Genomic DNA, 24399 nt, shown 5'->3' on the forward strand with positions numbered 1-24399 from the left:
TAGTTCAAAAATTTTCTCTCATTCTTGCACCGTGCATTTTATACTCCATTATACTCCTTCCTTTATGAATAGGTCGGCATTGACTTTCCATCTAGAGTTTATCCTTTTATTTTTCCCAATGTTTGCCTGAAGAAAATAATGGTCATCCAGTCCATTGGACGATATTCTTGCAAGATTTAATCTATACTGTAGCATTTGCCCTGTTTAAATATCCCACGTTCACCACTGAAAATCAACCGTTCACCCTTGTAAAGCGGACCGAAAAATCTTCCTGACATACGGCACTGCATACATGTATCACCATCAGAGAGAATCGTCTCATGAACAACCCGCATACTATGTACAAGATCTACAACTCATCAATTTCCAATGATAATAAATAAATCAATCGACATTTGTCAATTTTAATTTATTTCTTAAGTGGTTTTAGTTTAATACTAATGCTGTTTTCATATAGTTTTTATTAACTTGGATATCTCATGCATCACTATTTAGTATTTAGTGGATCTATTATGAATATATACATATTAAAACATTATACGATCAATATCACGAGCTACTGGTATAATATGCTTAATATTTTGTCTGTAAGGGATACTTTGAGTAAACCATTAATCAAATTCCTGAAGCGCAACGTGGAAAAAGAAAACCTAATAATTTGGATCCTCTGTCTGAAACTCTTTTAGACCATGATGATGATCTTTATCTAAACTGAAGGAAAAATTGGATTTGAATTGCCTTCAAACTGGAATTTCCGTTATTTGGCTTGAAAATGAAGCTCAATTTTTGTTCATAAGTATAAACTATGCAGTAATTATGTCTTGTTATAAATAATAATAGTAAAATTCAAAAATAAGATTTATTTATTACTATACATATCAAATATACTATCAAACACAACCAACATGAAGTTTAACATATATTATCTATGCTGTAGCATTTGCCCTGTTTAAATATCCTACGTTCACCCTTGTAAAGCGGACCGAAAAATCTTCCTGACATACGGCACTGGATGGACGCTTAGGGGAACGATCACAATCAATCGTCTTTTTTTAGGTCTATTATAATCTTGCTAGATAATGCGACTAGATCTTTTTTTAGCGCATTTAGATATTGAGGGTAAGACCCACATGAAGATTCCTTCATTTTTAGCTATTAATTAAAAAAAATTAGCTTGTAAACTTACAAGGAATCACTAAAACAAATCTGTTTTCCCATAATTCAAGAAAAAATAAAGAAATAAAGTATGTGCTTCTCTTGTACTTGTAGGGATACTCTCACTATTTCTTTTCTTTTTTTAAATATAATTTTATCACAACGTACACACACCCCAAGGTATCATTGGGGTGTTAACAATTACTAATTATCTTGTTTAGTATGTGTACACTATGAGTGAACAAGCAACACTTATTATCTCAGTTGTAAAGGCGAATGAATGAAAAAAGAAATACTGATTCTTGGATATCCGTATTTCTTCTCTTAAAAACAAAATGAACTATCTTACTAGAATCCTTGAAGAACGCTGGATTTTATGATATCACAAAATTCTCAAAATGTCACTTATTTCCAGATTAAACTATTATTACTTCACAAAGAAAGAAATAAAACGCCCACTCTTTTTCAAAGTTGACATATCCTCTGTTTTTTGTTTTGTTTTTTTATGTTACATTCTGCACAAATAGTACGTGAGTTTTTAAATAGAAGACACGGAGTAACGTTAAGAGACTAGAATTCCTAAAACAGTTTGATCTATAAAAAATTAGCGGAGTGGAAAAATTTTAACTTACAAAAAAGGATTGACTTATATAACATAAAATTAATTCCATGGATCTTGTATATAACTAATTCGTCTCCAATAATCGGAGAGCAATTGATGAAGGAGGTAAAAAGTTGGCTTTAAAGTCTTATATTCCGTCATTAAAAAGAAGCAAGGAGCAATTTGGAGGTGGACTTGCCACGATTTTTACTATCTGCCCTAAAATTTACAAGAAGATTTTTTTTAACTTAATTGTGAACCCGGATGTTGGTTGGAGGTCTTGTATTTCCTCGAGTAGGATTTTGCTTGGAACAAAAATGATAAATTCAGAGGTGGTTCGATTTTCTTCTTTTATTGAGGCAGCTCATAGAATTTTGTGGTTAAACGATGTGGTTTTTACTAGAACATGACAATAGATTTAATACATAAGAACAGGGGAAAGAGTTATTTCTTTAAAACAATGAAAATCCGATAAGCAATGAAAGGGAAGCGTTGAATAATAACTTTAATTCAATATGTATTTTAATAAATCTGAGGGTGTGTAATATCCCAACTCTTGTGGAACGTAAAGAAACAAACAAATCACAGGAACTTATTTCGAAATATAATATTTAGACGTCCAAGCATCTGCATGGAAGGAAACCGACTCCGAGGGGGGTATTACACCATCCGAGTCAACTGGAGAAAAAAATTAAAGAAACCATTACGGTAAAGCCATCCGTCCATGATGGAACAATTATTCACGGAGAAACTGGATTAGTTGGGGTTCGCTGGGAAAGTGGACAAAACTCAAGTAACAACCGATGTATCAAATTGTAAATGTACAAATATCCAGCAGCAATGTTGGAAGTATCAATAAAGGTAAATCGTTGGAAAATTAACAACAAGTGATAAAAGTTTCTAACGAAATAGATAAATTAACTTTTGCAGAGGTCATTGAGAAGGGCATTCCTGAATGGAATCCTTTCATACTGGAAAATAAGAACCCACTAGAGGAGGAAAAAGAAATTATCAAAAGTGGCTGGTATATGATACCTATATTTTTATCAATAGCGGGAGACGGAAGCAAAAAGAGTCACAACGAAATGAGCTATAGCAACGCAGCTACCGTGTGGACAGAAGTTTTGAAAATGAACCCCGGATCTTGAATCGATGTCTGTATGATTACCATACAGGCCTTCTTTACTTCTGTCAGAAGAATACTAAATTATGAAATCGTCACTAAAGTCGATCTCCCATATCATATAGAACTAACAGATCGAAGAGGTAATAAATTTACTGCCAAAATAGAATCCAGACAGCTCATGAAGGCAAAAATTGAGCCAATTCCATTCGAGATTAGAGTCCCGGAAGTAACAGGAATGGTAGCCCCTGATGTAGTCAAGCACTGTGTCGGCCTATTTGGAAAAGTTGAGTCCTACTCAAAAGCAGCTCAAAGATTGGAGGATAGATTTTAAGCTTGAAATGCTGACATCGTCAAGGATTGGTCAAAAGAGATAAGGGACAGAGTAACAACTTCTACACCTGATGCCTCCGTAAGGGTTGTGGGAAATCCTAAAAATGTACCCTTGTTCCTCCCAATTGGTTCGCACATTAGACGAATATATTTTAGTGGAAGAAAAAAGCTATGTAGCAGATGCCTCAACTTTGGAAATATTGCAAAAAAATGCAATAATAAATCGAAAAGTCCATCAGAATATAGAAGATGGCTAGGGAGAAGAATGAATAGATAAGATGCTAATGGAAAATCTATCTCAATCACAGAAAAAGTAGTTAGTGAAAAGAAACAGACGGAAGACAATAACGATGTACCTACTCCAATGGAAGGGAAGGATATGAATACATCAATCATCTTTATGGAGGAAGACAACTCAGAAAAATAGCCCTTTACCCCAGAAAATTTTGTAGAGAACTGTAAAAAGGATAAGCAAGTCCAAGAAGATCATATATTAAAGATAGGGGAAATCAAATGCATCAATATGATTCAGAGATTATCTAAGGGTGTCAGGCAAATGAGGGAGAGAAGAAACAAAAACAGCGAAATTCATCAAGTACAGAGAGGAAAAGTGGAAAAAGTAAAAAAAAAAAAAATATTTCATGCCTATCAGACCAATACAAATGAACATAAACGGGCTATCTTCACAGTGAAAAATAAGGGAGATTGCTTACAAAATTTAAATTTACTAAATTACCCCGATGTAGTGTCCCTGGTGGATACCAGAATAAGAAGTGATTGTGAATTTAATGTTGTGAGTGAGAAATATAGAATATAGTACTTCAGGGCAGTTACAGCTCAATATCGAGGGGTATTGCGATATTGACCTTGAAAGATTTTGATGCATAGGAAGAGGGAGGATGGTAATTTGGTCACAATCGCATTAAACGGAACGAGAAACCCAATATATATTATGGGCGTTTACATACGGTCGGGTGATACAAAGTTCCTGGCAAAAAAACTTAAGAGATATGAACTTGATTCCTGAATAAGAAAATATAATTATGGCTGAAGATTTCAATGTGCCCGAAAAATATGGTAGGGATTTCACATCCATATTGGCTTACAAAAAGAGTGGGTATCTAAGTGAATGGATAAATATAAATAAAATGATTGATATAGCAGATATTACGAATAACTACAAGGCAATATTTGAAACAGAAAACGTCAAAAACTCAACAAAAAGTAAAATAGATCACAATTATATATCATAGCCAATGTTCGGTTAAAGATAAAAATGGATAAAATGTCGTCAAACATCTCCTTAAACATCTCGAAGCGATGTTTAAGGAGGAGAACTACAGAAAAAGGCCTAATTGATGGAAGCTAAATAAGAAACTCTTAGAAGAAAATGACATCTGAAAAAGGTATAGAAATGATTGAACAGGACGTAGAGGCTGGATGAATTATTAGGAAGGCTTTAAATAAGTTCTACACTAGTGCAAAAAAAGTTCTAAAATCTGTCAGGATCCCAAAAGCTAATGAAAGAAGGAAAAAAGAAACTCAGATAAGGTATTTGATGAGATAATGGAATATAAAATGCAAAGAGCAAGAGTTCGTGCAAGAATTTTAAAAATCAATTCCAATAATTTAAATCTTTTAAAACTCCTCGAGAAAAACAATGGAAGAAAGAAGATGAACGAGATACTAGTGAATGGACAGAAGCTATTAACTACACTGAAAATTGCAGAACATGTGCGAAATTACTACTAAAAACACTACCAATCCAAGAAACCGCTCATAATTGAAAAAGTACCAGAAAATATTATCACACCTAAGGAAGAAAAAAAATTAAACAAAATATTTACTGATTACGAAGTCCTTATATATATTAAGAATAAGCTGAAAAATGAAAGCACCAAGAACTTCAAGACTTACTCTTAAGTTCGACAAAGGGATACCAGAAATAACAAAATTCCTAGCGGATTTATATAATGAATCTTTTTTTGTAAATGGACATGAACAAAGAGCAAAAAAGGAATCATAACTCTTTTTCTTTAGAAAAAAAAGATGTTGAATAAATAGAAAACTTGGGGTTGGTAACTTTATTGGAAATAGAATATATAATTTACAGTGGATGTCAGACTAATGGAAAAAGTGCTCTCAGATACTCAGTTTGGCTTTAGAAAAGGGAGGCTCAACAGAAGATATAGTAATGCCTCTCCAATCGATTGTTGAATTTTTGAAGTAGACAACCCAAAGTTTTTCTTTTCTCTTTTTGGATTTAAAAAAAACTTTCGATTCTATAGAACATTCCTTTCTATTGAGTGAGATGAAAAATATAGGATTTCCACAAATATATTGCAAAGCAATTGAAAATATAATGTCCAACGCAACATCAAGCATTGTTATCGAAGGAGACCCAGTGGTCGAATTGTAAAGAAGAATGCGTCAAGGGTATCCCATAAGTCCTAGTCCCTTTTCATTGGCAATGAGAACCCTACAAAGAAAAATGGTCCTGGCATTAGGGAGAATGGTCTTGGTAAACAGGAAATTAACCAACCTGTTTTTCTGCAGACTATTGCACGGTCATACTAAGAAGCAACACATTCGAGGAAGAAAGAGCCAGCCTGTTTACGCTCCTGAAAAAATATGGAAGAGAGTCTGGTTTAGTAATTAATGATAAGAAAACACAGATATTGACAAACTCGAAGGAAAAAATAAACAAAATTAGTGCTACGTATCTTGCTCAAAAAGCATTGGTCCTTGTCAATGCGGTTTCAATGGAGGATTGGAGATCCCAGAACATACGTCGACTATATGAGAAAATATCCGACCCAATAATAGAAGTCCAGAAGCACAAACTTGGGGTTCTTGATAAAAAAATGTTGGAATATTACAATACTCTCATGAATTAATCAACTTCCTCGATGCAACCCTTTTGACAGATTGGAAGAGAAAGTGCATAGAGTTGGTTGGCACTCCAAAATCAATCAGTCATATTAGACTCTTCTTACCAATGGCTAGAGGGGGACTCGGAATGATGGACCAAGATTTGCACTGGAAATTTTGATTTATCCTTGGTACCAGAGAGTACATCTTGTTGATTATCCTTGTAAAACACTCTAAATAGATGCATGCAGTGGGACTATTACGAATACGCCGACATCATCTACACGGAGGCATGCAGTGGGACTAATACGAATACGCCGACATCATCTACATGGAAGAAATTAAAGCCACCCTATGACATCCTCAAGATGTATTGGAGGTCAGTGGGGGCAAACGCTCTCTAGTTGGAAACCCAGAGGTACAAATAGGTCTTCCTAATAAGATCGGAAAGGAGCTGAATCTTAACACCGTAAATGATGTAATTACCAATGATCTAATCCACCATCCGATCGTGAGTACACAATTCCCTGCTAAGGTTCTTCCAACCAACCAAAAAACACTTCATCTAAGAGTAGCACTAAATATCAATAATAATGCAATTAAGGAGTGAGTGAGAAAAAGACACCTTCCAAACGATCTTTGTAACACTTTAAAATGCAAAATAAAGGATAGAATGATCCAGTGAGGTTCCTGATTCGATCCATATCTCACTCTTAACAGTCCTACCTGAGATACTGTATTGCCTTTGGAGTATATTATATAAATAGAGACACGCCTTGCAGAGACTCTAACAAAAATAAAACACTCGCCCATATTTTTTGTGACTGTGAATATCTAAAAGGAATATGGTTTATAATGGCTGAACGACTCACTCAGTACCCCGGGAGAGGGCACATTCAAGAGGAAAAAATTTATGGCTTCAACGATATGACTGGTCCATTCATAATTGGATCCAAATCCATAGCAAAATTATAAAACATGATTGCCTTGTCCAACTATGAAAACTTCAGAAAAATATAGCCTACGTTGCTCTTAATGAATTTTGCTTTTTATCATGCGTGTTGTTATTATATATTTAATTAGATATTTATTCACTAATTTGTCTGATGCTATTTTTATAATATTATTGTTATGTTTTATAGGTAAGGTTGTTCTTCTTTCTTTTTTTGTGAATTCCTTCGAAAAAGGTTAAAAGAGTCGGTTTTTGTATGCTAAACTCTAAGTTTTATATTACAAAAAAGTTGAATTTGAATAAACCAAAGGATTGCATGGAGTTAAGAAACATACTTATTGCGTCGGCGTCAAGATAAATAGGTTTTGAATTAAAAATATCTAAGGAAAATACATTGACATTTGATTCAGCACTGGATATTATACGGTATTTGCCGGAAAACTCAATCAAATACATTAAAATTTTAAATAACATTATCAAAATATTCAGTAGACATAAAAATAGGCAAATCCTAGGTAATTTGTACGGATTTCTAATTTTTTTGGTTATTTTATGTTTTTCTTTGTTGTTGGGTTTTTTTGTTTTTTTTAGTCTTTTTTTTAATATTTGTTTATTTTATCGATTTTTAGTTTACCATTCTCCTACAATAGCTCCAAGTGCTAAACAACAAGCAATCTTAATTTTATGGACTTCAATTTTTAAAATGATATCATTTGTTTTTTTGATTTGTTTTTTTGTTTCTGTGTGTGTGTTTTTTTGTTTTTTTTCTAGGAGTATGTTTTTATACTATCAGGTTTCTTCTGTTATGTTTGTGTGTTCTTTAGTATTTGTCTTCGATGGGCTCTATGAGAGATGGGGAATACAAGAGCAAAACAATTTCTTAATTCAAGGTGAAGATAACCAGATTTTATAAAAAGGCCACAGACATTTTAACGCAGATTACTTCAAAATTCTGAGTTCATTCTCAGTTTGGCGTACATGTCAGATATTTTCGGTGCTCTCAATCGACAGATGCAGCACGGTGGGCTCAACATCGTCGAAGCCGAAAAAAATTGGATGGTATATAAAAAAAATTATTGTTTCGGAAACAACAAACAAAGAATGATAATTTTGCAAACTTTTCTTTGTTGGAACGTGGCTAGAATTAAATACATTTTTGTACTTAGGGAGCTAAAACAAGCAATTGCCATGTACTTAAAAGAACTTATAAAGTCTTTCGATGTTAACTTCCTAACCACAAGTACATATCCAGCGAGGGTGAGACATCCTTTAACGTTTAGTGTTGCGGCAGCAAACGTTAACGACGAATGTCAATATGAAATTAATGAACTTCAGCAGAGCCAGCTTCAACCGTTTTGGTGTCAATACATCGTACCATACAGAATCGCTATAGCTCATGGACAGCACGCTCGCAAGTTATTGTCTTGAACTTGATATGTGTACGTTCGCGCCTTGGTAATTCCTACAGAAAAAAATATACTTTATGTATATGGATTTCACCAAAAGATTCCTAGGTTAGATGGAGTAATTTTAATACTATAATGTTGACTTATACTTAATCAGTCACTCCATCTAACCAATTAAAGGAACATTAAAAAAAAAAAAAAAAAAAACTCTACCATACACTCTTATTGCAAAAGAAAGCCTTGGAGATACTCATCCGTTTGTAAAAAACAGGATTGTGGAGATAAAAGCGAAGAAAATGAATATACCGTTGTAAACGATATGAGAGTGACAGTTGCCAAGATGAAGTCATGCATTTCTGAACTTGTCTTTGAAAGGCAACAGCAAAAGGCATATTGATTTGCTGCTAATATTCATTGAGCTAGGTTTTTGTATAAAATTAATGTTTCGTTACTTTTGTTCTTTAAACACAGTGGTTTTTGGTTGGAACAGATCCATGGTTAATTTTGTACACTTATAAAATATTTACTTATGCTCTGAAGAAATCATATTTATTTTTCCATTCATTCAGGAGTTCGGTGAATGCACTGATGAAGCTTGCAGGGTTCATTACCTTCGATAAGAATAGAAACCACTGTTCGTTATTATTAAAGCACAGTTTGTCTGTTTAATAACTCTGGTACTACCGATAGTATTATTAAAATGTTAATTATATCTTATAAATAACATTAGATTCATCATTTATTCCGAGGGGTTCATTAAAATCTGAACACTTTGAATTTTAAACTTGAAAAAAGGTATACTTTATTAATTAACAGTAGATTTAAAAAATAATAATACTATAAATAGATGTGCGTCTGAGCTTTCTTAATCATTAATGTCGAAGAATGATGGCTTTCAGATGGTGGCGGAAAGCTTGGGCCCGCTATGGATTTAGTCATCTATCATGGCGTTCCATTGCTGACTGACAGTAACTTTCAGGGTCCCGGTGTTTGGATGACAGACATTGTTGGTCTTTCCCTTGACATATACCCAAAGGATGTAATTGAAAGGATTGGATTCAGTACTGTATAGGGGCTAAAGTGTCAAAAAAGAATTCAAAAGAATTCAAAATACTCATTCGAAAGAGTCTTGCAACGGATGAGACCGGTTTCTTTCATTGTTGTTGTAAAAAGTGGCATCTCCACTCTCACCAAGCTCTTTCCATCCACTTTTGTATCACTCTCTTGACAATCTGGTGTGAAACCACGAGATCACTTGCATGCCCCCCCCCCATAGACTCGAGGGGGATTGGCATAGGCTGTTTGTTTTTTAAACTTCTCCAGGTACAGTTTGGCCTTTTTGACAGATACCTTCTTCTTCTTCAAAGTTTTATACTATCTGAGGGGGCAGACGGTGGTCCTGGAGAAGCCCTACTGCTTGGAATGCACTAATAGAAATTTGTCGATCCTAATCCGTATTGTATTCATTCAAAACAAGATCAAAAGAAAAATTAACAGAACCATACTCTCGATTTGAACTTTTAATGTAGTTAGAGCTTATATTGTATCAACAATTATAAACGTAATCAACTCAGATCTAACTAAAAATACTCTTGTTATTATTACTCATATTTAAAGTGAGGTGCCTTCCATTAAATTCAGCGATACTGATTACAAAAACTATATTATTATTTAGTAGGATATTTTCATAAAGATTTAACTTAATTTTCGATTTTTATGGAGGGGTAATTGAACTATTTCTCTATTATAAATATGTTTTAGATATTATTTTGAATGCTTACTTTCACAACCAAATGATAAGCCTTGGACCCATGATTCAGAATTATTAAAGTGGTCAAGTTCATATGTTCGAGTTAAGTAGAGTATTAGAAAATTTCATGTTCGATAAGAGCATTCAAAAATAAGCCCCTCAGTTCCCACTCCCTCAAAATAGTTCTTCCAAGCGTTCGTCATTTCTTTATCAGCTCTTCAAATCATCTTTCCAAAGTAAAAAACGATATAAACTTTAACTCCAAGTCGTATATTGCGAAAAAGTCGACCTTGACAGAACCAACGGGCGGCATGGAGTTTAGAGGCATACTTATTGCGTCAGCGTCAAGATACATGGCTTTTGAATTGAAAATACCTAAGGAAGATACATTTACATTTGATTTGACACTGGATATTATACGGTATTTGCCGGAAAACTCAATCAAATACATTAAAATTTTAAATCACATTATCAAGATATTCGGGGGAAATAAAAATAATCAAATCCTAGATACTTTGTTTTGGATTTCGTATTTTTTGGTTATTTTATGTTTTTCTTTGTTGCTGGGGATTTTTTGTTAGTCTTTTTTTAATATTTATTTATTGTATAGATTTTAGTATACCTTTGTAATTAAAGAAGTATTTGTCTTTGGTAACTAATTTTAAACTACAGTGTTAATTTATCTTTATTTTGTCTGGCACAGAGGAAATTTTCATGAACGTTTGTCTCGGAAGACGAAGCTGCTCGGAGAAAAAATGTACACACTTTTCAGGCCTTTGCTAAAGATCTGAAGCAATATTCCAGCTTTTGGGTGAACCATTCTGTAGTCTGATGAGGCAAAGATAGAGTCATTTGGCAATATGGATGTTCAGTATGTCTGGATGAAGACAGGAGAAGTATATATGTCGAATATATCGGGCAGTGGTGTCCTTACCATCAAGCATGGTTATGAAAGCATACTGCTATTGAAATATTTATATTACCATGCCACAGATAAACTAATTAAGGTCCAAAAAATCAAGGAAAAAGAGGATTACATAAGTAGCCCTCATGATAACGTGAAGCAATCTGCTGACAAACTCAATCTTGGGCATAACTAGATATCCAAAAAGTGAAGAAATTGGTGGAATCCAATGATGTCAACATAATAGAATGACCGAGTAATAGTTCTGAATTAAATCCAATCGATAACTTTTAGCGAGACTTGAAGACCAGAGTAATTGCTAAAAATAGAGCAAACTGTCACAGCTTGATGCCTCTGTGTTGGAAGAGTGGTTCAATATTTCCCAGCAGACATGCGAGAAGCTTGTGGACACATACCATAGTTTTCAAGAAGCAGTCATAAAAATAAAGACTATTTTAGAGTCTTGGGACAGAGTATGAATAATTTTGAATATATAATGTTTTCTATATGAGAAAAAATAACAGAATGCCCTATTGCAATGGCACCAAAATTATTTCCATTGTGTAGAACGACACATTTTAGAATATTCTTCGAGCTATCCATAAATTTCAAAGTCTGGATTATTTTTATTTTAAACATATTTCGAAATACTCTACTTTGCCATTTCATTCGTTATTATTCTGAGAATATGGTTCATAATGAATTACAATTTCATGGAGTGTGACGTTTTCAAATCTAGTTTAACGGATAAAAAACGTCTAAGTCAATTATACGTAGTTTATCTTCATTAAACATTTACTAATACATACTTTCGTTATACCCTCAAAAATCATAATAAACCAGGTAGCTGATAATCACATCAGTATTTTAAACAAAGATACCATAAGTCTTTCTTCCCCCCTTCTCCTTGCACGCGTTTTTCTTTAGAGTATTATCAACTTTGCTTATGTGTAGGACTGGGTATCCAGTGAGTACGAGAAAAACACGGAAGCGAGATATATGGATACTATTGATTAAGGTTATAGTTTTGGAAGATATAATATCACGTTATTCTACAATATAAATGAGAATCTTCTATATTTCAAGTAACACTAGAACAGTTAATATAAAGAAAGCGAAATTTTTACATTCAGGGATACTTGATTTACTTCGTGAAACTCATAAAAAAACTTTTATAATCTATATTATAGATCTATAAACATTGAGATCTCTTAAATTTTTTCCCTACCAGTCGCTAATATGATATGATTAATGAAATACAATAAGTAATTTAAAAAAGAGGCTAACATTTTAGCCTTAGCAGTTGATTACTTGTAAATTGATAAGTTAAAGTATTATAACGTGTATTTTTGATACTATGTTAAAAAGAATAGGTAAAAGAAAAAAAACTGAAAAAACGATTAACTATTACATAAAAAATTTATTATAAATTTTAATAGAAGTTATAAACAGAAAATCAAATTAATGGTAACAAATGATAGGAAATTGATATTATTAATATTAAATATTACGAATGGATTCAACAAATTATTAGCGACAAATGTAAATTATATATATTTTATACAAAATATTATGTGATAATTTGATACATAAATATATATACTAATTAGGAGAAGAAATAAAATACGTCTTCATCATGCTTTAATTAAACTAAAAAGACTTATAATTATCATAAATAAATTGCATATCTACATTTTCAAATCCATGGAACATATCCAATTTACCTGAAGAAACGGATTGTAGACAAACACCTTGCACAACATTTGAAGCTAAGACACCCTTTCAGACCATTCAGGCAGTTGTTCTTCGTTATTCGTAATTCCAGATACAACTTAACTTACAAATTCTAAAATCAGGGCCTGTATTTTTTATGAGAAAAAAATACGGACACTTTTCAGATATGTTCTCCAAGGGATTGGACCAAAGCCAGATAAATTCAATCGAAGAAAGATACTTCTAATTTGATCATCCATCACAAGAGAGCAGATTCAACTCCTTCCTTGCGAGAATGATTCCAAGATTGAAACATTGAAGACATTTCTTCATGAGGAATTTGGAATTTGAAAAGTTCAAATATAATAGTATTTACGTTATTTGAATTTGTACGAAACAAGGCATTAAATAGTGATATTATTGATTACGTAGAATGACGTATTTTTAGTTACATTGATATACTATTGAACATTATTGAGATAATTTATTAAAGTATTATAAAGTATGTTTATAATCGTATGTTAAATAAGTATGGGTAAATTAAAGAAAAAATACAACTAAAAAACAATTAGATTAATTATAAAATTTAATAGAAGTTATAAGCAGAGAATCAGACAAATTTAAATTGACAAATGATACGATAAAGAAGTTGTTAATACAAAATAAAACAAATTTATTGGTGACATTATACATATATAAAATGACATTTTTATACTGTAATAAATGTACTTATTAGAAGAATAGAATATGCATTGGCAATGCAGACAAAACTATTGAGAAAAGAGAGGCATATTATCTTTAAGAGTATATATAATTATGCATATAGATTATACATAAGAAAATCCACTTTGTAATTGGAATTGTGATTGAGATAAGTTATTTCTGTGTTTATATAATAAATTACTAGATATTGATGAGTGTAAATTTTAAAAGTCAACAAAACCTCAGAAGCTCACCTTTTTAATTCTAAGGACAAATATGTTAACTCTTTAGTAGTCCTTGATAAATACATTTAATAATGAAAAAAAATAAATATTTGTTTTTGAATTTCTAAACAGGGAGTAAGATACAAATCTTACATTAGAATATTTTGGAATAAAAAAAATCAAAAAGTGTTTTGAAATAATATAAAAATAACTGACTATAAGTATCCGTATATATAAATCTTTTAAGTTCACTTTATCATATAATAAATGTTATAACAGTATTTTGTTTAAAAAAATATAGATGTCGTCTACTTGCATAGTTCCATTTTGTAAAATTAGAAAAGATTTTAAAGAGCATAAACAAGCTTCTTTTTATCAATTTTGTAGCAAAAATGGAGAACTTTTAGAAAAAGGGAAATCCATCATACCTCAAAATTGGATGTTTATTAAGTCTATTTTGATAATTCTCTTAATTTTGTAATAAATAGAATTACACACAAATATAGAATCGAATTGTACATAGAAAACTTGATTTACTTGAAATAACTACATTAAAAAATCATTATACATAATAACTTTTATGAATTTGTATTAAACTTTGAACTAAGAAACAACCTATTTGCTTTTGAAAAATTATTTAAAAATCATATTTTTCAAATACATTTTAAATGACCTTACCCAACAATTGTTTGTAATATTTTGAGATGGAAAATTAGTTGATAGTAAAAAGAAACTTATTTGTTCCCTTCATTTCAGACAGGAAGCTTTTCGCACAGAATATATGTATATGATCGGGAAAACTTATGAAACACCGTTCGCTTTAGGAAAATTTGCTATATCAATAAATACTCATAATACTTCCACAATTAAGTAGAACACCAGAAAAACATCAAAATTTTCTTGTGCTGAAGCACGAAGGAAGGAAACAATGAATAAACTGGATCAAATGTCTGAATTTTCTTTTTTGAGAATGATAATGTTTTGTCTTTATCTGAATTGAAGGGAAATTTAGATTTGAATTGCGTTCCAAAAGGAATTCAAGTTATTTGGCTGGAAAATGAAGCTCAATTTTTATTTATAACTAAAAACTATGTAGGTTTAATAAAATTTAATTGACATATTTGAAGTAATTATTTATTTATTCTTTTATATAATAATATTAAAAATTGAAAAAGTGATGATATTGTTTGGAGTATCAAATAGTTGGACTTCCTCTGATAATATTAAGGCATTGGATTTTTCTTTGTCTAATGCTAAAGCCCTTATTGCGAACAAGTTATGCACCTATCAACCACTGGAAGCTGAAGAATTACGAACAATTATTATATCTGCTGCTGTGCCTATACTCAGCCTTCTCATTGAGGATTCCAAATTTGTCGGGTTAGGGATGACAAATATGGAGTTAATTTGTTACCATACTACCCTAAATTATCATGTTTTATGTATGTTTTAATTACGTATGCTCGTTTTAACAGGTCATTTGTTTTACTACATCTAATCATGTTTATTTATGTTTTCTAAAACTCAATTCCTCTACCTACATTTTTTATATAATTATATAAGTGTTTATGGGGCTTAATAATAATAAAAAAAATCTTTATTATACAATAACTATCAAACACAGGCAACGAGCAATTTCAACTATATATTACAGCTTTTAAAAATTGTATTATAAAAATAATTATGACTATATTAAAAAAACAAATTTCCTTATTTGGTTAGGCTTTGCGGGTTAAAATCAAATAATGAGAAACTATTTAGAATGGATTATGTAAATAGTAGGTTTAAAGTTAAATTAATACTATTTTAACGTTTTTAAAATGACAATACGCTATTAATTAAATTTAATTGGACTCTATCCCGTTGTTTCGATCGTTTAAAATAGCTATCCAGATTTTACATTAGTTGACTTCTAAATTGAGATCTAACTTTATTGAAATATTGATGGAGCTATGTCATTATAAGTTTCTTAATAACTATATGAAGTTCGAGCAAACAATGAAACTGAAGACATAGTTCATTATTTTAGATGAAGATTTAAGAAACACTAAATCTGAAATATAATCATGATCTTAATAAAATACTCCAAATTAAGGGGCTCACAAATACCATAATTTTGTAACCTTCGGCGCTGGCTTTTTCGTTTCTCGTTAAGCTTAAATTCTATACTATTTAAAAAAATGAAATATCGAATTTATATCATGCAGAGATTATCAATCTAGACATTCCGGCTCATAAATTATTTTGATATGGGGTTAATGCCGAAAATATGATGGGATCTACAGTAGAAAAACGACGAAAGGAGTTTCCATATGAACGTTGCTTTTAATTTGTTTTGGAGTCATGGCTAAAGGATGAAAGTAAGTTTTGCACTGAGTGGGGTAAGGAAAATGACTCAGGAGGAGTAATTGACAGGTCTATTTCATTTGTGGTGAGTGACACCATCCTGCCGGCCCAACGGAAAATCGCTATATCTATATTTACGAATAGAATATGATATTTATGCCTGCACGCTTATACTGATAACTCTTACTCAAAAACATCAACGTTTGGATCATTTATAAAAATATCGTAGATATAATCATATATGTTGACGCGTTACTATGTAAATTAGAAAAACTCGAGTTTTAAAGATTCTTAAATATATCCAACTACATATACTATTATATCCCTACTGGATGAATGTTATGGCCAGGAAGGCCCATCCAAATTATTGAGGGATCAGTTTTGTTTTTTCCATCTTCCTTTCATTTAAGTACTTCCCTAAGCAGGAAAGAATATCCTGCCCCACTATAAGGAAATACACTTGCTGTCTCGGAGTAAAATTTGACATCTTGAATCCCATATGACGACAATGAAGTAGATACTTATCCACCTCTTGATTTGAAGGAGAAATAAGGACTCCCGAAGACTAGCTGCTGTTCAAAAACTGATTCCTCTTCCTTTTACGAGACACATACATGTGATTTATGGAATTATTGAAAGTTCATAGTATCACTATCCTAGCATCACGCCTTCTGATCCTCTCTTCATGTTCTGTTCAAGGAATCTCGTCTCTGTGTGCCTCACTCGGTGTATCTCATTTTCTTTAATGAAAGAATCGTTCATTGTGCAGATACCCCTTCCCTTTCAAAGTCTGTGATAGTTCCTTTTGACCACGTGAATCATTGCCTCTACGCTCAAAAATACATAAATTCCTCCAAATCTTCTATAGAATAATCGTATACTTCTGTAAGAAGTAATGAGTTCCATAAAAAAGAGAGAATAATTTAATGAAAGTCCGAATGAGGAACAGAAGGACTTCTCATCCTCCATCCACTACTCCTTCATTGAAATTCTCAAGTTTTTTTTGTTCTTTAGTCAACTCTACTTCTTTTCTTACTCTAAGAAAAATATTTCATTTATAAGTCCTTCAGTTTCCTTGATGTATATAACACAGAAATAACTTATCTCAATCACAATTCCATTTATAAGGTGGAGTTTGTGATATATAATCCATATGGATAACTACCTATATAACCTGGACCCTCTATTTCTTTATTAAATGTGTACCTCTTTTGTCATTGGAAAACGAGTGGAAGATAATTCTAGACTCCCACAGATAGTGTGCCTCTCTTTTCTCGATAGTTAAGTCTGCATTGCCAATGCATATTCTATTCTTCTAATAAGTATATTTATTTCTGTATAAAAATATCTCATTTCATTTTGTATATGTATAGTGTCACTAATAATTTCTTGAATCTATTCCTTTTATTTTATATTAATAACTTCTATATCCTATCATTCGTCCTTTTAAATTGATCTCATTCTCTGCTTATGACTTCTAGTTTTAATTAATATAATTGTTTTTTTTTGTGTTTTTTTTTAATTACACATACTTATTTAACTTACTGTTATATGCATACGTTATAATACTTTAATAAATTATTTTAATAATGTTAACTATTTAAATATAACGATAAAGAGGTCATACTTCGTAATAATTAATATTTCTATATAATACTTCGTGCAAATTCAAATAAAGTAAATAACAATTATATTTGAAAAATTGAAATTCCCTACTCATCGTGAATGGATCTCTTCAATGTTGCAATCTTTTAGTCTCCTTTGCAAGAAATGAGTCGAATCTGCCCTCTTGAGATGGATGATCAAGTTAGAGGTATCTTTCTTCGATTTCCAAGCGTTAGCCATTAGTTATTGATTACTCATTGTATAACATATCATATTAGCGACTTTAAGGGAAGAAATTTAGGAGATCTCAATGTTATTAAATCTATAATATAGAAATATAAGTTGTTTTTATGAGTTTCCTGAAGTAAATCAAATGTTCTTGAATTTGAAATTTTCTACTACTTTTTATATTAACTATTGTAGTGTAATTTGAAATATAGCTGTGGAAGATTCTCATTTCTATAGTGGTATCACGTGATATTATATCCTCCAAAACCGTAACTTTAATCAACAGTACCATATGTCTCACTCCCGCTTTTAACACGCACTCGCTCGATGCCCATCCCTATTCATCATGCTTGACATCAAAAAACTTTTACGATATTATAAACTCTCGTCTAGAAGGAACACGGATCAAGATAGGGTGGGCATCCTTCTTTTGGCAAGAAAGATCATGTACCTTGTATACATTAGTCCTCACGTCATAATTTCTCTTTCTATCTCGAAATTGGAGACAGCGAAACATTCTACTTCAATTATCCCAACCTTTCCATAAATAAGAAATTCCTCGATATTATACACGTCATTTTTACTTATGATAATTCCTAAATTGTTGTCCTTTTCTTACATGCCTAGGTTCCTTTGTACCTTTTTTCAAGTAAAATTGTCGTAGAGATATGTTGATTTATTCCAATCGAATAGATAAGTAGCATTGTCTTCATAAAAAACACTCACTAACTTGTTTCCCAATTTATCCAGGTACCTAGCAGGGCGTTTTTAGTTCATAATTATGCAGGCTTTACAGTAATATTAAATAAAAATGAGCTTAATGCTGAGCTTGGAAACATTCTCTGCCAATATCAATTTCAACTCCTCAGGCTACAATAATTATTTTTGACTCTTAGAATTGATGCAAATGGCATATTATTATTTCAGAAATGTCTAATGTATAGAGTTTGTGTATAATGTTATAATGTGTTCATGCAATATGTCAAATGCCCTCGTAAAATAAATAAAAATCTTCTTTTATACTGGCATTGTATCCATTCGCTTACCGAAAAAACGACATCACTCACTGATTAGTGTTTTATTATAATTATTTATTATTTTTTATATATAGTTTATGTTTATGTCTAAAGTGAAATTTAATAAAAGAAATATGAAACTCATGGACTGTTTTAAAAATTATACCCTTCCTTAATTTTTCATTTTAGGTCTTAAATGTTTGAAAAATAATAAATTTAGAAGACATAATTTATTAGAAATATTATATTTTATTAAATAAATATATAGTTTAATTTCTGTAGAGAAAGTCATGAGGTAAGTTCTTCTACACATTCTGCCTCAAATAATAAATTCTTTATTTGATTGATAGTACAACATTTCTGACTCGCAAAGAGATGTTTGACTGTTGCGGCCAAATGTTGACCGAAGATTTCATCGGAATCACACTGAATTGTACTCTGTAATTTTTTTGTTAAATAGTTAATAAAGGAAAAGAGTAATTAATTACTATCTATGTTTTATAGAATATCCCAAGAACTACATAAGTAGAAACAGGGTCCATGCAGATCTATACAATGGCCAGCATCCCCGCTCCTTCCTCTCTTACACTTTTTTAATTATCGGACAAATTCATCTCTTATATGCTTTTCCACTTCGCCTGACAATCATCCAGTGGTACTCCAACCTATTGGATAAAATGTTAGAAAATTATTTATTGCTATTTATGTGTATAAATATGAAGGACGTAATCATAATTTTTAAACTGGTGGGGAAGGGGGTAACTTAAGTTTGCTATTACATAAATTTGGTAAATTTTGAAGGGTATTTTTGGCCTTAAAAAAATTGGAAGGAGACATGTTCTTCCTCCCCAAACTGCACCAGTATATATATCTATATATATACACAGTTTTTGAAACGTTTGCACTTCTCTGAAGACCTTTATATCCGGAGTTGCTTACATTCTATAAGCATCCAAAGTCAATTAACTTTTCGAAGTCCATAAATGAATTAGTATCTGAGAAATAAAAAATGGCGTTAATCTGGATTAACATTTGAGGTTACATAACACCTCTTCTTACGTCGTTTTGTAAATCCACCTTTAGACTTTTGACAATAATATTAAAGTTGAGCAAACGACAGTTCTACTTAAATATTTTTTCTTCTCTAAACCTTATTCCTTCCTTTAAAAAGATAAATACAACATGCGGCGAGAATAATTCTTTATTTTATATGAAGCAGAAGAGCTCAGAATTAAACATTAATTTCTTGATGTCCAGGCAACCCCCGGTAAACCTAATCTAGTACATTATAATTATTACAATAAGCATTATACTTCTTCAAATAATAACTCTTATCTATTATATCTCTACGAATTAAATACATTAATAGTAATGCTCTTAATTCAGCAAGACCATATGTGTAGCTCCCGCCTTCTCCTCTCCCTCTTTCACAAATCCCATTTCTATTATTCAGTACAACTCCATCTGATCAATTAAAGGAAATTTAAAAAAATATATACTCATTATACTTTCGGGGCTTAAAAAAACAACATATAATCATTCAGCTTTTGTATTGGTCAGTCTGCAGTTCGGATTTAGCTCATATTAAAAACTTTTGAGGATGACTTTTCCAAAAGATTTATGGAGGTGTGCGCCAATTCATTAAAATTGACAAACTCAAAAATGCCAAAAAAATAGGCTTTCCAACCCCAGTTGTTCCATAAACTTCTCGATTCAATGCCAAATTAGATATTTGAGCTTATTACTCATCGTGGTTATGTCACCCAATGTTCTTGAACAATAATGTATTTGTTTAATTGAAATAGACGAAATATTTTCCAACAAACCAATGTCACCTTATTTTTTGTACAAAATAATAATTAAATATCCTTAATACTACACATGTTTAATTGTTTTAACAAGATGCTTCTTTTTAGAAAAATTCCATTTAATACATTTACTATTTACAAAGTTTTTAAGCAAAAGTTAAGATTCCTTATCTTTTTGCAACGGAGTTAAGATGTAAAAAAAACATCACATGATAACCAAAAATACTAAAACTTAAAAATAAAAATGAATATGATTTGCCTATATTTTAAACTTATTCCCTGCTTATGTCTATGCAATTTGTGACGTGAGCTCATAACTCCTTCAAGTCAATTATCTCATTACTGGACAGGATTTACAATGTAAAACGCATAATTATGAAATGAATTTTTATGAAGAATTTGAGACCCAAAAATGTAAATGTATACTTGAGTTTTAAAAATATTGCCTTGTAAAGGAAATTATAAGTTTCTGACTTGCAATTCTCTATCAACTCAACATTCACCAAGGGCGATAATTATTTAAGTTTTTTTAGTAAACAATATCATAGAATCCTCAACTAATGAAAATTATGTGATATTTTTGTACTTTAGAAATATTTATGGGAAAATCAAATATATGAAAGACATAAATAAAATATGATTTTGTAGAAATGAATTCATCTTTAAGACATATTTTCAATGACTTAGTAGTTAAACAATAAATTATGTACTTTTTATACAATACTCGTGTAGATGTTAAGGAATTTTTTTAAGAACATAATTGAAAAAATTATAAATAATCTTAATTAAAATACTATTAATATTATTTTTATAATGAGACACAAAGATTTGAATGGAAAAATCCAATCAGATTTCATTTTATATAAAAAAGAAAAGATTGATTATATGGGATAAGTAAAATGACGATCGAAAACTGCTTTGAGAAGTTGCTTCAAATTCTAAATAAAAGAACTTGAGAGATTGAAAAGAGGGAAGAGTCCAGAATGGAATTCTGATGGAGAACTTAAGAAATGTCATGATAAGAATATGAGAAGCTGGGCCACATTCGACACTAAAGACGAAAGCAAATATTCCTACTTACGTAAATATGAACCGTCAAGATCTTTAAACTCGCATCGTTGACCCATGTATCCATCAGCACATCTGGAAAAGGATTCAATACAATCTATAAGACACGAGTCTAGAAACATACTCGCAGTTGTAGAGGATGGACTCTGCTATTTTGAGAGTGAAGCAAGTGGCTCCATTCAGACAATACCAAGCAGCGTACGCGGGCGGGCAGGCGTACGTCTCAAACGTTATATTGGGGCGCATGGCGGAATGCACTGGCAGTCGAGGCTTTGGAGTCGAGCGCGAGGAACAAGCATCTGCAAGAAAGTGAGTAGAACAAATTCATTACATTCCGTTTCACCGGAAAACTCCTACTTTTTCCATTACCCGATCCAACTGGCAATGACAATAAACTAAGTATTAGAACCAACAAAGATAATACCCACACTCCAGAAATGGAAGTGCTAATCCCTCCGACTACTCCGCCACGTCTTCTTAAAAACACTCCAGACAAACACACATAGCAACATCTACTATCCCAAAGCATCTCCTCAGGCTCACATCCCTCAGCTCCCTCACATCCTCCCTCCCAACAGGCAACACTCCATTTCTTTCTTTCATTTCATTTCATTTCATTTCATTTCTTCTTCTCTTCTTTCTCCTTTTCTATTGCAACACTAACGTCAACACCATTTGGTATTTGATTTCGAACCGTCATCAATATAGCTGTATAAAGTATGTCCTAGAATGCGCGAGCGACTTTTCCTTGTTCCCAATCTCAACAGGCTTTTTTATTTTCCAAAGCTGCTATTATGAAGGTCGCTTCATTTAAAACATTCAAATGAAGTAACAAAACGCAACTGCCAGCTGGGAGAGATACAATCAGGGATGCATATTATATGTCAAAAAAAGCGGGAACGGCTTTTTGCAATTGGCAATCTATATAAATATAATACTAGAAACCAGTATTATTTTTTCATTCTTGAAGAGAAAACATATTATAATTCATAATCCCCTTCTTTATACATATAAAATAGAGTTTGTGACCTTCATGGGTGCCCACACCGTTGAACCTAGAAGTCTAACATTTTGCATGTTGCATTCTTTTGAACTTGAGTAGGATAAAACGGAGGTGCATATTTTTTTTTTTTTTTTTTATTATTATTATTGGTCGGGTCATATCAGGGGGCTTATTCAATACTTAAAACACAAAAACTGTCTTTTGGAGATCAAGGAGACTAGATAGAGGGTTGAGTTATAAAATGATAAAGTAACCGGCGTCTCAAAAACAAATATACGAATAAGGTTTCTAAATTTATTCAAAATCAAAAAAGTTAAGGGTAAAATAAGATATCGGTAAAAATTAAAATTTCGTTTTTTTCAGGCGCAAAAAAATATACTTCTAATGAAATATTTGTTTTGTAAATAGAATAAATGATTATTATTTTAATAAGTTTTAGAAACGTGTACAGTTGATGAGATTTGAGATAAAGTTTTGGCTATTGATATTAAATCCTGGATTGCTGATAATGGTTTTAAAAATGTATCGAGTTACGAAGAAGATTCAAAGTTTCTAGCAAGTTGTCTTTGAAAATATTGGAACTATACTGTTGAAGATGTTCGAAGTAGAAAAATACAGTAAAACTCAAATTCACAAAAAGTAATTTGGTACTGAATACTAGTAACATAATTCCAATTCTGAGCATTCCAATTTTATTACTGATATAACCAAGATCCTTATCTCATGCAATATTCCACTCCATATCGTAAATCATCAAAATTTTATTAGGTTCATAGAAATTCACACTGGAAAAGTAGTTTCCTCTTGCTTTTCCAACAACGAGTCAATGCAGTCTCAAAGTAAAGAAGTATTATCCAAAATAAAGAATGAAATGAGGGGAACGATTTATTTCTCACATTTGACGAAACTGCAGACACTTGACAGCAATCCATGAATGCAGTATTGGTTGGTTCTTTAGCTGGTTATTTTTTTGGGTCATCTTATCTCATTATTTTGGAAGATGTTACGAAAGCCGACAATAAAACAGTTAAAAGTGTTGCTGTAAAAAGCATCACTTACGTTCTTGGATAAGATTTCATAGGCAAAGTTTGGAAGGTTTTCATTTCCTATGGGAGTTCAATTCGAATTAAAGTTGCCTTAAAAAACATTTTCCAACGATGTTACATGTCACTGGTCTAGCTCATGGTCTGAATAGAATAGCAGGAGTAATAATATTAATAGTATTAATATTTTACATCAAATTGAAAGCATTGGCACCTTAATCCATAAACAACGATAGCGATTTTTTTTAAATAAAAAAACACTCCTATCGTTAACTATGATTCTGAGAGAGTTTTCAGTGTGATGTCTGACATAAATGTACAAAAAAAGTTCCCGTTTGACGGAGAGTCGCGTCAAGGATATTACCATAATGAAATGGAACATTGAATTACTCAACGTTGGAGATAGTTAAATGATCTAATAAATCATACAATTATTATTATAATTATTTACTCAATTTGTTACATTTTTAGGTACTTAAAATTGGCTATTGGAACCGTTGTCTATGATGATGGATGAAGTTTAGGTCATTATAGATATTTACAATATG

The 24399-nt window shown here is 31.6% G+C and overlaps 2 protein-coding genes across 21 annotated transcripts in view; one reads left to right on the forward strand and one right to left on the reverse strand.

Annotated features, from left to right (window-relative positions):
* LOC121126990 (extracellular serine/threonine protein CG31145) overlaps nt 1-15293 on the forward strand; it is a 123647-nt gene extending 108354 nt beyond the window's left edge. For 3 of the 7 annotated variants that reach the window (XM_071892493.1, XM_040722354.2, XM_071892480.1), the window contains one exon: nt 14491-14852. In XM_071892493.1, coding sequence (XP_071748594.1) covers nt 14491-14541 — 51 coding nt within the window. In that variant the 3' untranslated portion in view covers nt 14542-14852. Of the gene's footprint in view, nt 1-72; nt 905-14490; nt 14853-14909 lie in introns of those variants that run through there. The other 4 variants (XR_011783067.1, XR_011783066.1, XM_071892482.1 and 1 more) reach the window with 2 other exon arrangements.
* Nucleotides 5282-22656, reverse strand: LOC121126992 (protein spitz). 14 transcript variants are annotated; one of them, XR_011783071.1, is made up of 7 exons: nt 22163-22646; nt 21930-22104; nt 21819-21880; nt 19418-19594; nt 10223-10566; nt 5755-5833; nt 5282-5691 (listed from the first exon to the last, which is right to left on the reverse strand). XR_011783071.1 is itself a non-coding variant. In XM_040722363.2 (4 exons), the coding sequence occupies exons 1-4, from the start codon at nt 22332-22334 to the stop codon at nt 19575-19577; spliced, it is 429 nt and encodes a 142-aa protein (XP_040578297.1). In that variant the 5' UTR covers nt 22335-22646; the 3' UTR covers nt 19159-19574. The 14 variants fall into 14 exon arrangements, 4 of the variants coding, with proteins under 4 accessions (XP_040578297.1, XP_071748605.1, XP_040578295.1 ...); XR_011783069.1 differs by having other exon boundaries at nt 5755-6517; nt 6570-10566; XR_011783075.1 differs by having other exon boundaries at nt 22175-22637.
* Between the last annotated feature and the right edge of the window lie 1743 nt (nt 22657-24399).

This window comes from Lepeophtheirus salmonis, chromosome 12 (genome assembly GCF_016086655.4).
Source record: "Lepeophtheirus salmonis chromosome 12, UVic_Lsal_1.4, whole genome shotgun sequence".
Lineage (NCBI taxonomy): Eukaryota > Metazoa > Arthropoda > Copepoda > Siphonostomatoida > Caligidae > Lepeophtheirus > Lepeophtheirus salmonis.